Here is a 15,459-nt window from a genome sequence, read left to right as displayed (position 1 = left end):
CCTCTGTCTCCAGGGGGCAGCTGCTCCGCGCATGAATGAATGAATGAATGAATGGGTCTAGACCCGCCTGTGAACAATGAGAAGTGTGTTTTAGAAAGATCATTCTCAGCAGCCCGGATAAGGAAGATCTGAGACAAGGAGTCCAGCCAGAAGGAATCGCAGTGCCAAGATTCCCATGATTGCCTTGTAGGTCTGCTTGTTCGTTTATTTATAAATTATATATGTTGCTACCACGGTGCTGATCTATTCCTTGATAAGACGTACATAAAGACATAAATATTAACAGGAAGAATGGAAAGGGGGAATTCTGTTTTTTGTTCTCCACCCCAGGGGAGCTCACTTTGGAGGCCAGCACTCCACCTTGATGTGTTGGATGGCAGTGGCGAGGGTGGAGGAGTCTCCAGCCAGAAACAGGTTGGCCGAGAGGACACACCAGCTTGAAGGAAGGAGGCATCCAGTCATTGAGACGAAGAGGATGGCGACTCATCCAGATGGAAACATCTAGTGGGCAGTGGGACAGCTGGCCTTGAGTTCAGGACAGAGGTGGGGCTGGAGGGGCAAACATGAAAGCCAGGACAGAAAACAATAGTTAAAATCCAGAGCCTGGGTAAGTAGCCTGAGGGAGTCCAGTAGGAAGGAGAGACCCTTAGGAACATCAATCACTGTGGGGGACAGGAGCTTGGAAAATCAGGATTTGCAGAACTGTGAATTAAAAGAGCATCAGATCCTACAGATAAGAATGGAAGTAAGGACTCAATGTCTCAGGGATGGCACAGGTGACCTTGGCAAGGACTCAGTGTGTCAGGGACGGGGCAGGTGACCTTCATGAAGACAGCTGAGGAACTAGAGCATACTTCTTCGGAGTCGGCAGCCTACGGTAATGGGAGGCTGGTGGGAAAAGCTCGGGAAAACCTGGCTCCTGGAAGCGGCCACCACGTCTTGGGCTGGAGTCCATTGCCACAGTCCCCTCCTGTTGAGTTTATGGGCCTGGCCTGGAAGGGAAATGGTTCACTCTGACTTGAAGTGGTAACAGGGAAAGTTCACAACCAAAATGAATTGTTTCTTTAGTCCTATGCTCTTGGGCCTCAAAGATTCATTGAGCCTCTAGCCTGTCTTGAGACTAGAAACCCATCTCCATGTTGAACAAGCTGCATGGGGCAATTCCTCAACAGCAGTTGGTAGCCTGGCTTCCGGCATCCAACAACCCGTGCCAAGGTCAACTGGAAAATAGACCCTTGTGACCCAGAGTTTCTGAAAAGCTCAGTTGACAAAGTTGAGTCCTGAGTCGATTAACAGGAAAAATAAAGTCAGAGATGGCCCTGCTTCTGGAAAGACCCAGCGCAGGGTCACGGGAGGCTGAGCGAGCAGCCTGTCAGGGAGGTGAGGGACCAGCTTCCCGACCATGCCCCAGGGCCCTGGCTCGGGGAACTGAGGGGCTCTGTTATGCATGGAGCCATCAAAAGCATGAAGGACAAAGGAGCATTTGTGCTGAGCCCCGGGAATAAACTCGAATGAAGTTACTCACAAGGAATGATTGTCATCGAGATCTTGTCCTTGAAGTGTGTTTCCATTCCTCGGAGCCCAGGACAGATAACCCTCGAGATGGTGCAGAAGGCTCCAAGACAAAGGGCATCTCTTAACCTTAAGACCTCCAGGTGGCACGTTGGGGAGCAGGAGAGGGCAAGGAGGTGCCGTGCTGAGGGAACTGGAGCAAACGCAGAGGCTCGCTCACTGTCGGTGAGGAGACCGAGCTCAGAGCTAAGGGATGGGAAATATTATTGCATCAGATTTGAAGAAAAAATAGAGTTGTTCAAACATTCATTGAGCAGCTCCTAGGTGCCCAGCTGGGCAACAGGACCTGATGACACAGTCCCATGGGGAGTGAACTGCCAACTGAGGAGGACAGGTGTGAACCAACAGCCGTGGGACAGCATGGCAGGTGCTAACAGAGGGGCAGGTGCAAGACACTAAGAAGCACAGGGGATGCACCTTGCCAAAAGAGACAAGCTTATGAGAGCAGCACAGAGACATCGTCACACTTAGGAGGACTTTCATTTGAGCTACAGGTAAGTGGCCCACTGGCATTTGTAGACTGAATATTCCAGGATGAAAACAGTATCCACTGAATAGTCTGAGAGATCCCTGCCAGGAGTTAATTTGCTGAGACACAAATCTGAGTGGCCTGAGAGGAGGCCAGAGTGTGCTGGCCAGCCACTTAGCCAGTGAATGGACCATGCCCAACATCTGGCATTCCCGCCACAGCCTAGCTCTTCTTGACGACATCTATGGAGTAATTCTCATACTGGGATTAACATCATGTTTGTTTGGGTTTTTTTCTTTGTAGAGTCAGGGGACTATGGAGTTAATAAGGTACAGATGTCATAAGGAAAAGAGTTTATTTTAATGGCAAATTTTATTTAAGTACCTTTACAAATGACCTTGGCCCCATATTTATGGAACCATTAAAGAATCCCTTACACTTTTCAGTTACACTTTACTGCTTTTTATAGTGGAAATTGTATGTCATGGGTGACATTCATGATTTTGGAGACGCGGGAAGGTCATGGGTGAACCCTTTGAAAATGTCAAGGGTTCCAGTCTGTGAATAATGAGTTACATTTTATTGGCACTCTACTGGATAGAATGTGGTCTTAAAATAATGAAAGATTTATTTTCCTTTATCGAATTTTCCTATAATCTGGGGAAGGCGATGGTGGCTTGACCCCACTTATGAAGGCTTGGCATGTGTTACCGGAAGACACAGGTTGCTATTCATGCACAACATTGCAGCCTGACAAGTAACTCAAATCAAGAAAGACAACTAAATTCCCCCAATTGAATGTTTTTCTCTTGGTCTATTTCCTGGAACCTCTGAAACTCAAACTCTGCCCGTCCCCAAAATACGCTCCAAGAACCTCAAAACTTAATAAGACAACACACAGCCTCAATCAGCTTACCCTCCTGTCTCCTTATTTTGACAATCAGGTTTGCACGAATTTCTTCGCTGAAGCCAAAAAAATTCAGAGTCAGGCCCTGGCCAGTTGGCTCAGCAGTAGAGCGTTGGCCCAGTGTGTGGAAGTCTCAGGTTCGATTCCTGGTCAAGGCACACAGGAGAAGCCCCCATCTGCTTCTTCAACCTTCCCCCTCTCCTTCCTCTCTGTCTCTCTCTTCCCCTCCTGTAGCCAAGGCTCCATTGGAGCAAAGTCGGCTCAGGTGCTGATGACGGCCTCACCGCCTCCACCTCAGGCCCTAGAATGGCTCCAGTTGCAATGGAGCAATGCCCCAGATGGACAGAGCATCGGCCCCTGGTGGGCATGCCAGTGGATCCCAGTCAGGTGCATGCAAGAGTCTGTCTATCTGCCCCCCCTTCTCACTTCAGAAAAATACAAAACAATTAAGTAATTAATTTAAAAAAGAACACTGTACCCAAAAACAATACCATAAACATAGCTTCACAAGTGAATTCTACCAAACATTTAATAAATAATTAATACAAAAAAATTTCAGAGTCAGCCAGACACTTCCCCAACAACTAGTCAGCCACCAAGTCCATCGATTTTCCCTCTTAAATGACTCTAGCATGCATGCCAGGCCTCTCCAACCCCACGGCGCTGCCCTTGCTCTGGGCACCTGTCATCACAACATCCTGACACCCTGCCTGTAACCACCTCGCTTTCTCCTCCAAACTGATTGAGAGTGATGTTTCTCAAAATGCACAACTTGCATCTACTGGCTTCCCCGGGTGATCAGGATATGGTCCTACCAGTGACCAGCTGGGATTCTGACTGCCGTGGTCCACACGGAACACCTTGACTGTGACCTGCTTTTCTCTCTCTCACACCTCCGTGCATGTTGCACTTGCCCTAACTCTTGTCCTCCACCGTCCTTTCTTCTCTCCTTGGCGAGCCTCTGTCAGTATCTTGAGGACCCACTCCGAGTGTCACCACTTCAAGATAGCCATCTGTGACTCTCTGGGAGTCTCCCATCCGGGCATAGAACTAGGCACATGCCACTGCCGAAGCACATGTCATGGTTTATGGGGACAGCTTGTTAACAGGTTTCTCTTCTGCAACCCCTGAGCTCTCAGTCATCTTTGAGTCCTAGTCATAGCCCTGGGCGTGGCCTCTGTGGGCAGTCAGTGTTTGCTGAATAGCAGGACCGTGATGGACATTTGTGGCTACTTAGTAAAGTGAGAAAAGCATGTGATCAAAGGGCCCCAACTGTTTTTTTTGTTAACTGGAGTAAATCAAGGTGCCAGAAAAGTTAAAACAAGGATGAAGAGTGCTTAGATCTCAACCAATTTTTTAAATTACTCATCACATCTGTTCTAGCTACAGACTAATTTTAGCCAGCCCCCTGCGGCCCGTTAGTCAGAGTATTTCACACTTGGGCACTCACAAATGTCCCATAATCACAGGAAACACAGAGCAGCTATTAGCTTTGAAAATATAAATGTAAAAAGATGCCAGGAAGAGCATTTGCTAAATAGTTTTTTTCTTTTCTGTTTAGCACATTCAACCCCAGTATCAGACATGGGTCAGCCTGCGTGCAGTGGCCAATGTCTGTGGTGGCACTCCCTACTGGACAATGACAGCAAGGCTGTTCTTGTTCCTGATTCGTTTGCTCACACACAACTAGGGTCGGCCACCATGGGCAGAGACAATGATGGGTCCCTGACATTCCAGGCTTTCTACGGGGTAGATGGGTACATACACACTACAAGCGGTGGGAGTAAAGGACAGTTATACTTAAGTCCAGCCTGGTTCCAAAATGCGCTCAAGTCTCCCACGTTCTCAGCAAGTCACAGGGTGACCTGGAGAAGGGGGCTAATCCAGCGAGGGGCTCCTGCTAGGCACCACCCATAGCTAGGAGGCAGCTTCGTTGGCCACGTGGCACTTTGGCTAAGCCCACTGAGGTTTTGTTGGAAGAGCCTTTTCTCAGAAGGAAAAGGTCTGGATGAAGGCAGGCAGTGAGCAGGAGCTGAGCTCCTGCTCCAACCAACCCTGCTGGGCTTCTGGTGACTTGCTGTTAGGGACCCTGCCCTCCAGGCCGAAGCGGGAGGAAAACTTCCAGAGCAAATCCAGGGAAGGCGTCATTCACTCTGCCTTTGGGACCTTGACCTGAGCCCCAACTTCAGCGTCTTCAAAGGGGGGTACGGGGGATGGGGGGGGGGTGGGAGCTCAAGTCCAAAGTGACAAACGACATTATAAATAACGCATGTCAGCCACAGCAGCACCACTAACCCTCGCTGTCCCCAACGTTCACTGCGGGTCCCTACTCTGACTCCACACAGAGCTGCGCCTCTCTGGGGCCCACCCTGGCCCATCACCAGCCCACGCGGGCCTGGTCCCCACGCCTCCTCTCATTCTTCCCACACTAGTCCCCATCAGACCCACCCACCCTCGGCTGGGCCAGATCCCCACACCCCACGCCCCTCGCCCACGCCAGCACCCCTCCAGCTGGGTCCCCATACCCCTCGCCCACCCCCCCTGGCACCGCCCACCGCAGCCACGCCCCTCCGGGCCCGGCCCACGTGTCCGGCCCCACCCGGTGCCCGCGGCCCTTTAAACACCCCCCCACACACACTCTCTACATAGTACCCCCCCCCCCCGCACCCGGACGGCAGCCGGAGAGGGACAAAACTCATGGCGTACAGCCAGTTTCCTCCGCGATCACGTCCCGGCTGCCCGGCCCACCGGCCCTTCGCCCGGGCCACCGCCCCCTGGTGCCCCCCAGCCCGGCGGGGAGTGTCCGCGCAGCCGCTGCGGGCGGGGCCGGGTGAGCGCCATGTCCTCCGCCGCCGCCTCCGCCCGCCGCCCGGCCGCCCGCCGCTGGGTGCGCTGCTCGCGGGGGGCGGCCGCGGTGCAGAGGTTCATGCAGCGGCGGCGGCGGCGGCGGCAGACGGCCCGGGCTCCATGCGGCCGCCGCCGCCTCTCCGGCGAGGGGCGGGGGGCTCCGGCCTGCGGTGGGCGCCCCTCCTCGCAGCGCCGCTCCCCTCTCTGCCCTCCGCGCGGGCGCTGGAGCCGGCAGGGGCGCCCAACCCCTCCTAGGAGCGCACGCTCCGCGCGCCCTGCGGGAGAGGAGCGGGCGTGGCGGGGGCGGGGGTGGGGGCGGGCAGCCGGGACCCGGCGCGGCTGCTAGAGGAGGGGGCTTCCCCGGAGGATGCCCGGCGGCGGCGCCCGGTTCCTAGGCACGAGCTGAGCCGCCCCGGGTGCGGGCGGCGCGTCGCCATGCCGGCGTGACGGGCGCCCCCGGCTGCCCGCGCGGCCCGCGTGCCCCGCGCCGCGCCGGCCGGGCGGCAGGATGGGCTGCATCCAGAGCATCACCTGCAAGGCGCGGATACGGCGTGAGAACATCGTGGTGTACGATGTGAGCGCCACCATCGACCAGTGCCCCACGCGCATCGAGGAGAGCTCGCCCATCGTCCTGCGCTACAAGACCCCCTACTTCAAAGCCTCGGCCCGTGTGGTCATGCCCCCCATCCCCCGCCACGAGACCTGGGTGGTAGGCTGGATCCAAGCGTGCAACCAGATGGAGTTCTTCAACACCTACAGCGACCTGGGCATGTAAGCGACCGGCCGCGCAGGGCTGGAGCGGGTCTCCCTTCGGCCCTGTCTCTGCTCCCACCCCGACCTCTTCCCCAGCTCCTTCTCTCCGCTCTCCCCATCCTCTCTCTAAACCTTCCTCCCGCCTCCCCATCCACCTCCCTCCTCCCTGCGCTTTTGTTTCAGTGACAGGGCGGGCGTAGGGAGGCTCCTCGCGAAGCATTTTCTCGTGGTTTGCGTCTGACTCCCCGCAAACGCGAGGAGGCTGTGTGGGGCGGAGAGAACGCGACAAGGAGGGTTCGAGAGACTCAGGTGGGGGTGATTGGCCAGTGTCCTGGGAATTTAGGGGCGTCGACTGTGCTTTAGGGGTCTTTCTGGGAAGAGTTTTGGGGGACCTGTGGAGAAAGAAGAGGAGTGGAGTGCGGGGGCGCATTGGCTGTGCCGCGCGTCCTTTGGAGAAACCCGAGCGGGCTTGGCGAAGCAGGTCCCGAACGTCCGAGCGGGACTGAGTGGTTCTGCCCATGTTCCCTTTGACTGTTGAATTCTAGCCCTTGTCCTCCAGGCCAGGAAGCCTGGAGGCGTTTCCATCCGGAACCGCAAACCCAGCAGAGCCGCCCGTCTGGCTGGGCGCCCTCTGGACGAGTTCCGGACAGTGAGAGCGGAGGCACTGGGCGCGTCCAGCCGAGCCGGGCTGGTGGCCTGTGCAAGCGGCTCGGGCTGGCACGGTGCACTGTGCTTTCTTGTGCTCCGGGGTCTCTCTTTACCCCAGAACTTGCTTAATTGCGGCACTGGGAGGGTTCCAGGGCGCCCACCGCGGAATCTGGGAGCTCTCCAACTCCTTTCAGCAGCGCCTCTCGGTGCGCGCTGGGTTGGGCGCGGCGGCCACGGTGGCGACCCAGCCTGGAGAAGACTCCTGGCCACCAGGGGCCGACAACCTGCCCGGAACCGCAGGCTGGGGCGGTGGCGTCCAGGACTCTCTTATTTACTAGATTTTCATAATTCCCCGCCAACCTCCTTTCTTAACGAAGTTAGACTCTGAACGAATTGCAACTTCAGTGGCTGAAGGGTTTGGGGGCTGCGTTCTACCTGCTGTTTCAGTGCAGGTCCAGGGCCCTAATTAGTCTACAGCCTATAGGGAAACCCTTTTCTGGAAAGTCAGCCTCGTTTCATGTATTAATCTGAGATTCCAGAACCCCCAGGGTTCATCCAGTGAATGTGGGTCAAACCATCTTTCAAGCAATAGTTTGTAGACTTTTTATTGCACTCTTGAGAGCTTGTAAGTTAACACGAGTTGTAGGTGCTAAAAGGAATGTTGACAGGTCGCTTTCCTCCCAGAGAGAGTTTGCACTGTTCATGCATAGACGCTTAATCGGGAGAAAGCCCACTCCTGTGAAGGTGTGTGAGAGTTGGGGTCCTCCGTGCCCCCCCCAGCTCTTGTCTTTCTCATAGGCAGCTGGATATGAGAGAAGGGGGTCATATTATTTTGGGTAAATCACAGACACACTCTTGAAAGAATGACTTTATCTGCACATGTGTTTCTTAAAGCTGATTTTTTTGTGTTTTGTTTTTGTGTGTGTGTGTGTGTGTGTGTGCACGCGCATGTGTTTGTTTTTAGAAACCCACTATCTCCAGCCAAGTCAGAGAAAGATCCAGACAGGGCAAGGGTGCCCCCCCTTCTGTCTCCCTGGCCTGGCCCTGATGGCAGTGTGACCTTGATAGAGGGTTGTGGAGGGGCAGTGATTGCAGCCTGGGGCCCCTGTGGAGGAGACCAGAGGGACAGAACGGAAGCAACCTCCCTTTTCCCAAGACCACAACTCTGGGTTGCCTTGTGCTCTTGTAAATAAGCAAATCAAAAGCAAATAAAGAATTCTTTCCGTAAAAGAAAACACCTCCGACCCTCTGGAGAAGCTGAGGGGAGAGGTCAAGAGGCAGGGGAGTTGAATGTCCTGGCATCTGTGGGAGAGTGTGGCCACCCTGGGACCAACTTGACTGGGCGCGGGTCGGTGCCAGGTCTCAGGCTTCTGGGGGCCACGGATTCCCTGACCCGTCATGTGGGGTTCTCTCCCTCGGGATGGGGGGAAACATTGGCCTTGACACCGTTCCTTTCAGGATGTTAAAATTCTTGGTTTTCAAGTTGTTTGTGTAAAGGAGAGCAAGAATAGTCCCCGAGAAGCCGTAAAGCCTGTTATTATAGATCTGTGTCCGGATTCTACCTGTTTTCTGTGGCTGCAGTAATGGCTTGTGTTTAGGCCACTTTGGAGCCCAGAGTTGATTGAACCAATTTCCACAAAATGCTGATGCCCTGAAAACTTGGCTGGTGTCAACTTTTTGACGGGAGTGTGCCCTGCAAGTGGCCGCAGTCTGCTGGTCAGCGTGTCCACGTCAGACAGTGCCCTGCATGGAAAAATACAAAACGCTACACACCCCAGTTTCACCCATGGGCATTCAGCTTGCTTGTTGTTAACATGAAGCGTGAGAGGATGAGAGGATGAGAGGATTCGGGCTGGAAAGCTGCCTCTTCCACAATGTTGACAGGGACTGTGACAGAGGAAACCCACAGCTCAGAATGGTAAGACAGCTCTGTTATGGGCATAACAGAAACTGTGAACTTTTGTGAATTTAAATTTTTATCATTTCCAAGAAGGGTAGGCGTCTGAAATAGTTGGTGACCAGGGTGGTCAGAGCTGAACTCGATGCCCCTGTGGAAGCTGGGATGGGGAGCCCTCGTGCGCAGTTCATCTGTCTGTCCATCTCCCGTTTGGCCCGATGAACCCTGCTGCTGCTGCTGCAGCTGCAGCTCTAACGATGCTGCAGGTCTCAGCCTTCAGGGAGGAAGAGCCACTGCCCATCTCAGTCCACCCACCGATAGACATGTATTTACCAGGGGCCTCCGACATGCAGAGAGAAGACAGGAACAAGCGGGCAGCTTCCCTGTTCCTCAGAGTGGTAGATGTGAACACGTGCAGGGCAAACCAGGCTCCCAAACTGTGCGGGGGTCAGGGGACGGGGACTGAAGCTGGTAAGGGGTGGGGGGGGGCAGGGTTTTCTATAGGTGTAAGGCTGGAGCTGGAATTGAAGACTGGTTGAGATTCAGCTGGGCAAGGAGGAGGACTGATTCTGAAGGGGAAGACAGCCCCTGCGTGGAGGTGGGGAAAAAAGAGGGTGCGGAAGCTGGGGTGGAGCTTCCAAGTGGAGAACGGTGGGAGATGAGGTCCAAAAGAAGGACAGAGTGATCTGGAAAAGACTGGGTTGAGGTCAGAGTATCATGAGGGCCTCCATGCCTTCTTCAGACGTCTTGGACACACACAGAGGCTTTCCAGTGGGACGTAAGACCTTCAGGTCCTGTTGGAGTTTTGGATGCTAGAGGCCAGCACTCAAGAGGTTTCCTGAGTGAGGTTGGAACCAGACATGGGGTCGTGTGTCCAGGATGGAAAAAATATGAAGCTGAGGGGAGGGAGGGGGGTAGCGAGCCACAGCTAAAGGCCCAGGTGCATTGTCTTCCAGAGCTGAAAGGGAACTCTGGTCAGCCCAGGGGTGACAATGTGGGAACCGCTTCAACTGCCAATGTGGAGAGCGTTGGCCTGGGTGGAACTTTAGGAGTCGGGAGGTCCTAGCTCAGCTGCTGCCTGTCTCCGTGCCTCCCTCAGAGCCAACGTCATTGAGGATCTGACTCGACCCCTCCCCCTCGGTTGCCTATTCGGTTCGATCCAAAAATGGTTCTTGCTCAGTTTGTCCATGGTATCCGTGTTGCCAACTGCAGGAGAGATGCTCATCTTTCCAGCACCATTCCACGTAGTTGACAGCTGCCCTCACCCCCACCGCCATCTTGACCCCTGCCATCCTTCCGTCTCCATGCTGCATGTTCAGCTGCTCTTGTCTTTCTGTCTTACCTGAAAACACAGTTCATCGGGACCCTTTCCATTCCGCACTCTCCCTGGGACATGGCGTCCATCCCAGGGGCAGCCGCTGCCCTCTATGGTAAGTGGTCACCCGCAGCCAAGGTGTGCGCATGTCTACCCAGAATTTCCACTTGTCTGTCAGGGTGACATCTCAAGCTCCGCGTAACCAAACCTGCGCTCTTGACCTCTACTGCAGCGCCCACCCCAGACCTGCAGGTGGGTGTCTGCCCCCATCCTTCCCCACGTCCTTCCCCGCATGTCCAACCCGTCCTCAAGTCCTATTGGTCCCGTCTCTGGGACAGCTCTGTCTGGCCACCACTCCCTTCCACCACCACAGTCACCGGCTCTGACAGAGACTTTCTAACCAAAGACGCCACCTCCAGACTCTTCCTCTGCACGGCAGCCGGAATGATGTTTTAAAACTATAAATGCTACCACTGTTTTTTCGTCTGGTTGTTTAAACCCCTCTAATGACTATGCAGTCGGATCAACCTGGAAGATGTCTTCCCACACTCTGGATTTCTTTTCCTGAGCTGTGTCAGCCTTTTTCTCTTTGTCCAAAGGAACCATCTCCTCCCCAATCCAGGACCTGTCCATGGGCCTCTGTCTATCTGTCTGTCTGTAGCATCCATCTTGCCCACCCACTTCCGGCAGACCCTGGCTCCTCCACTGGGCTCAGCAGTCAGTGCCGTAGGGAGGCCACCCCTGGCTTCACGGCGTGAGGTGCTTCTGTCCCCTTTAGGGGAGAACCGGATGCTGACTGAACGGCCCACGCGTCTCCTAGAACATGTGCTCTATTGTATCCTTCAGGAACCCGCAGGGCCCTGCCCGCAGCACAGGTTCAATAAACGTCAGATGAAGATAAATAAATGAGCTGCTCTCTGACCTCAAATCTTCTCTCCTCTTCATCCAATCACGTCTCTCTCCAACATTAGCTTTTCACGTTAAACCTGAGGTTGACCCCACTGAACTCCTGAACCCCGGGCCCGCCAGTCATTGCTTCGTGCGTGGGGAAGGCCGCTCGCTGAGCGTTGTGCCGCTGTGTGTTTCGCGTTGTGTCCTCAGGACGGGCTTCTGTCCTTTATGTTCTCTGTCCCCATGGCCTTCTGTGCGCCAGGAGTGGTGGTCAGCAAACACCGAGGCCTCCTTTTCACATCCCCAAGAAGACGTGGCGCAGAGCTTGTCCTGGTCTTGTTCCACCTGCAACTTGTGGACGTGTGGCATTAGCCATTGCGGAAATGCCTGCCCTGCTTGGTCACTGGTGCCCCCAAAGCTAACCTGCCCTCGCTCTCAGCTGCCTGCATGGGCGATGTGACTAGGAGTGTGTCGGTCACTAGTCGCCCAGACGCCTCCTCCAGGCGTTTTGCTCTTGAAGCTTAGCTCTGTTCCTGTGCAGGGAGGAGCCCAATGGTCCAGACCCATCCCCCCACTCCCACTCTGTCCCCAGTTGTGGCTGGGTGGGGGGCGTTCCTGATCGGGAAGTAACCCGAGCTGCTCCTCACTGGAAATGCTGGGGATCCCCCCCACTTCGGTGGAGAGCCTCAGGAGGAGACGCAGGGTCCAGTCCCCAAGGAAAGTCCTGAATGCCCTTGACGGGGAGCTGGCCTGACCCTGAGCCTCTAATCATCTCCATCTGGGGGAGAGAAGCAGCAGAGGATTAGCAGGTCTTATCAGAAGCGTTAAAGCTACCTGCAGAGAGAGCACAACTCTGTCAGAGCGGGTGGGGTGGGAGACAAATGACGGGGAAAGAGTTCAGGGGAGAAATCAATGGAGACTTAAAAACAACACAGGCTTGGGGAGCCTGGGACTCTAAAACCCACTGCATTGGTGCCGAGTGGGACGCAGAAGCCGGGGCAGAGTGTGGGCCACAGGGTGCCCGTGACCTTCCCCGTGGCAGCGAGGCAGTGCCATCGGGGCCAGGGCTGTGGAAACTTCCTGTTCTGGGTGAAGGAAGAGGCTGGCACCTTGTGCAGCAACGCAGGGCCTGGTGCAGGGTGCAGGACCCCGGGATCCCCTCTCTCCATTGGCACAGCACTGCAGGCTTGTCTGACTCTCCCTGCGACCCAGTGAGTTAAATGCTGTTAGTCTGCCCGTCTTACCGATGGGGAAACTGAGGCTCAGGGAGGCAGAGGATTGGCCCAAGGCCACACATCTAGGGAGTGCCCTGGCTGGGACACTCTGACCCCGTATTCTGCCTGTTCGTACGCGTACTGCCGCGGCTTGGCCCGGCTGTGTTGGGGACAGTTAGCATTCCACTCGTATCAGGACTGGAAACCTTGTGGCAAAGGCTGCTGCTGTCACCAGCCCCGCTTCTCCCTGGGCACTTCTGGAGGGGACGCTGTGGCCTGTCCCCAGGACGTATGGAGGTGGCTCTGTAGATTCTGTCTCAGCCAGCCACTTCGGTCCACTGATGCTGACAGAGGAGCACTGTTTCTGTCGGGTGGACACTGCACTGACCAGAGGAAGGGGCTGTGGTTTGAAAACTGGTTGTGACAAGACGAGAGGGGATCTGAAGTCAGCAGTCAGAGCCGTACGGGGACCACATGGAGGCGGGGCCCGCCTGGCGCCAGGGTCCCTGGGAGGGCTGGACCCCCACACCCACGGCAGAGATGCCACCAGGTGGGACGTCCCCACCAGGAGAGAGCCGTGGGCGAGTCCCCTGTTCTCACTTGTCCAGATCAGTGCAGTGTTTGGGTTCTTAAACAGGGTGGGTCATTGCGCAGGTGGGGGGACAGTGCCCACGTCAAGGGATGCCTGTGGGTCTGGGAGGACCTGTGACGAGAAAGGGAAGAAAAGGATGGTCAAGGTCTGTGTGCTGGGTGCTCTCCATATGTGGCCTCGCGGACACCTCCAGTGAGGGATGATTCTCAGCGGTGGGAGGAGGGCCCCCTCAGCTCAGGGGCCCCATGCCGGCTGGGCTCCTCCTCCAGAGCTGTCGGCCCTGAAGGCAGGTAGCCCTGGGCCCCAGCAGACAGTCACCTGTTTACCCCTCCCAATTTTCCTTGCTGTTTGGGCAGATGCTCTGGAGGAGAGAGGCCCCCGTGGGGGAGAACCCCTGGCTCCGCTGTCACCTCCTCGGACGGACCGCTGGCTCTGGGAGTTCTTGCCTTGTCGTTCCTTTTTCAAGGTCCCTGCACCACCATGTGGGCCACCACATGGGCCACGGGACCCTACCCCTCAGGTGCTGGGATCCAAGCCAGTGGAGATGCTGACAGTACCCGCTGAGGACACAGCTGCTGGCTCCCGGCATGGGGACGCGAGTCAGAGCGCCAGTGGCGTGACCTCTGCCATCCCCTTTGACAGTTCCGTGTCTCATCTCGTTCATGTGCCCGTAAATGGGCAGTGAGCTCTGTCCTGTCTCCTTCAGGAGCCAAGTGAGATGACAACTGTGGAAGGGCTCTCCAAACTGTCAAGCGCTGTGTGCACACGCCCTTCTTGTCTTTATCGAGTGTGACTGCTGCTACTAGAGGGTGGCTCTGGGTCAGCGTGAAGGAACAGGGAGGGTGCGGCGGTGGCCCTTGGGCTGCCCAGGCACAGAAGCACCAGGCTCCAGAGGGGTCCCCGACCGCTCAGCCCTGCTCCCCCCAGCTCCACTCAGAGCCAGAGGGGAGGAGAAAGCTCGTGTCCCCGCCGGGGCCGTCCTCCACACAGACTCGGAGGTGGGTGGGTGGGTGGCGGTTCCCAGACCTGCTCCGAGCTGTGGGTTCCAGGGCACAGCGAGAGCCTGTAAACCGTGCCGTTCGTGTTTGGGGCACAGCATGTTTGGGGTTGTGGGGCTTCAGCCTGGGTGGGCAGATGAGACCAATGCTGCAAATAATGTGTGTCCAAAACTACTTTTAATATATTCTCCCTGATATCTTTTTAATGATATACGTATTCACGGTTGTGTCTCTTTGACAAGGGGACCTCACGTCATTAACCTCACAGTAATCACAAAACCTATTCAAGGCAACTGTTTCTCCCATTTTAGATAAAAGAACGTGCTTTCAGTTACTCTAGTAGGCAGTGGTCAAATCAGACCTGGTGTCCAGGCCACCCACCTCCTGCCCTAGTGCCCTCATGTGCCAAGTGCACGGTCAGCAAACCAGGATAGGAGCCGTGTACGTGAAGCACCTCCGGGTGGATCAGCACCTGGACGCTTTGGAGGCACCCCTGGTGGCCTCTGAAGACAAGAAAGGGTAGACAGGAACATCTAAATGTCTTCAACAGACGCAAAGAGAAATTTCAGGCTGTCGGGTTAAAGCAAAATAAATGAGATCCTGTGCTGTCCAAGGGCACTTCCGTGGGGTTACGGTGACAGCATGCCCCTGGCCGGGTCCCTCTCCTGGGGCCTGACCTTCCCAGGCGGGCTCCTGGGACCCTGTGCTGGGCTGGCGCTCAGAAGCTGTCAGGGGTCTGACTAATGGGAGGCGATAAACCACTTCCTCCATCAGCCCCGCAGTGTAGCATTCTGAAGGGGCGGGCAGGCCCAGGAGGCTGGGCTCCTGGGCACACATGGTGGTGGGACCGGGCTTTGGCAAAACTGGATATTACCAGAAACAGGCCAATGGGAGGTCGCTTTGCCCCAGCATTGGGGATTTGGAGGGGTCAGGGTCTGGGATATGTGGGAAGGGCAAGGCTTGTGGGGATTCAGACGTTCTCTCCTGGGAGAGGAATGTTGCCTTCTCCTCCCTCCTCCTCCTCCTCGTCCTAGAAGCCACCAAGCGGAGCCTCCATTGCAAAATGGCAGCCTCTGCCCCTGAGCCCGGGGGAGGGAGGCTCCAGACCAGATGTTTGGAGTGACTCAAATCCCAGAGCATCTGTTTCAAACTTTCATGAAAACAACCTTTTATGTTTTTTTAGGAAGGATAAAGAGATAGGTGACCCCAAATGAAACCCACGCTCCTGTGGAAGATATCTTCTCACCCTTTGGAGCCAGGAAGCCTGTCTTTGGCTGGGACGGGTGTCCACTTGAAGGAATGGGCAGATGCATGCTGATAGTCTGTCTGTGTCCCCATGAGGCCGTAAGCCACTTA

The 15,459-nt window shown here is 55.6% G+C and overlaps 1 protein-coding gene and 1 long non-coding RNA gene across 3 annotated transcripts in view; one reads left to right on the top strand and one right to left on the bottom strand.

The window, feature by feature from the left end:
* Positions 1–200: 200 nt before the first annotated feature.
* On the bottom strand, positions 201–6,573 carry LOC136395888 (uncharacterized). 2 transcript variants are annotated; one of them, XR_010749401.1, is made up of 4 exons: positions 6,498–6,573; positions 1,526–1,758; positions 855–992; positions 201–549 (listed from the first exon to the last, which is right to left on the bottom strand). It is a non-coding gene; the product is annotated as an uncharacterized lncRNA (long non-coding RNA). The 2 variants fall into 2 exon arrangements; XR_010749400.1 differs by lacking the exon at positions 855–992.
* Positions 5,676–15,459, top strand: part of FAM78B (family with sequence similarity 78 member B) — a 54,141-nt gene continuing 44,357 nt past the window's right edge. Inside the window, exon 1 of the mRNA XM_066371383.1 lies at positions 5,676–6,566. Within this exon, the coding sequence (XP_066227480.1) occupies positions 6,304–6,566 (263 nt within the window). The 5' untranslated portion in view covers positions 5,676–6,303. The remainder of the gene's footprint in view (positions 6,567–15,459) is intronic.

This window comes from Saccopteryx leptura, chromosome 2, assembly GCF_036850995.1.
Source record: "Saccopteryx leptura isolate mSacLep1 chromosome 2, mSacLep1_pri_phased_curated, whole genome shotgun sequence".
Taxonomy (NCBI): Eukaryota; Metazoa; Chordata; class Mammalia; order Chiroptera; family Emballonuridae; genus Saccopteryx; species Saccopteryx leptura.
The sequence above is the reverse complement of the archived record's forward strand: the minus strand, read 5'-3'. Positions and strand labels throughout refer to the sequence as shown.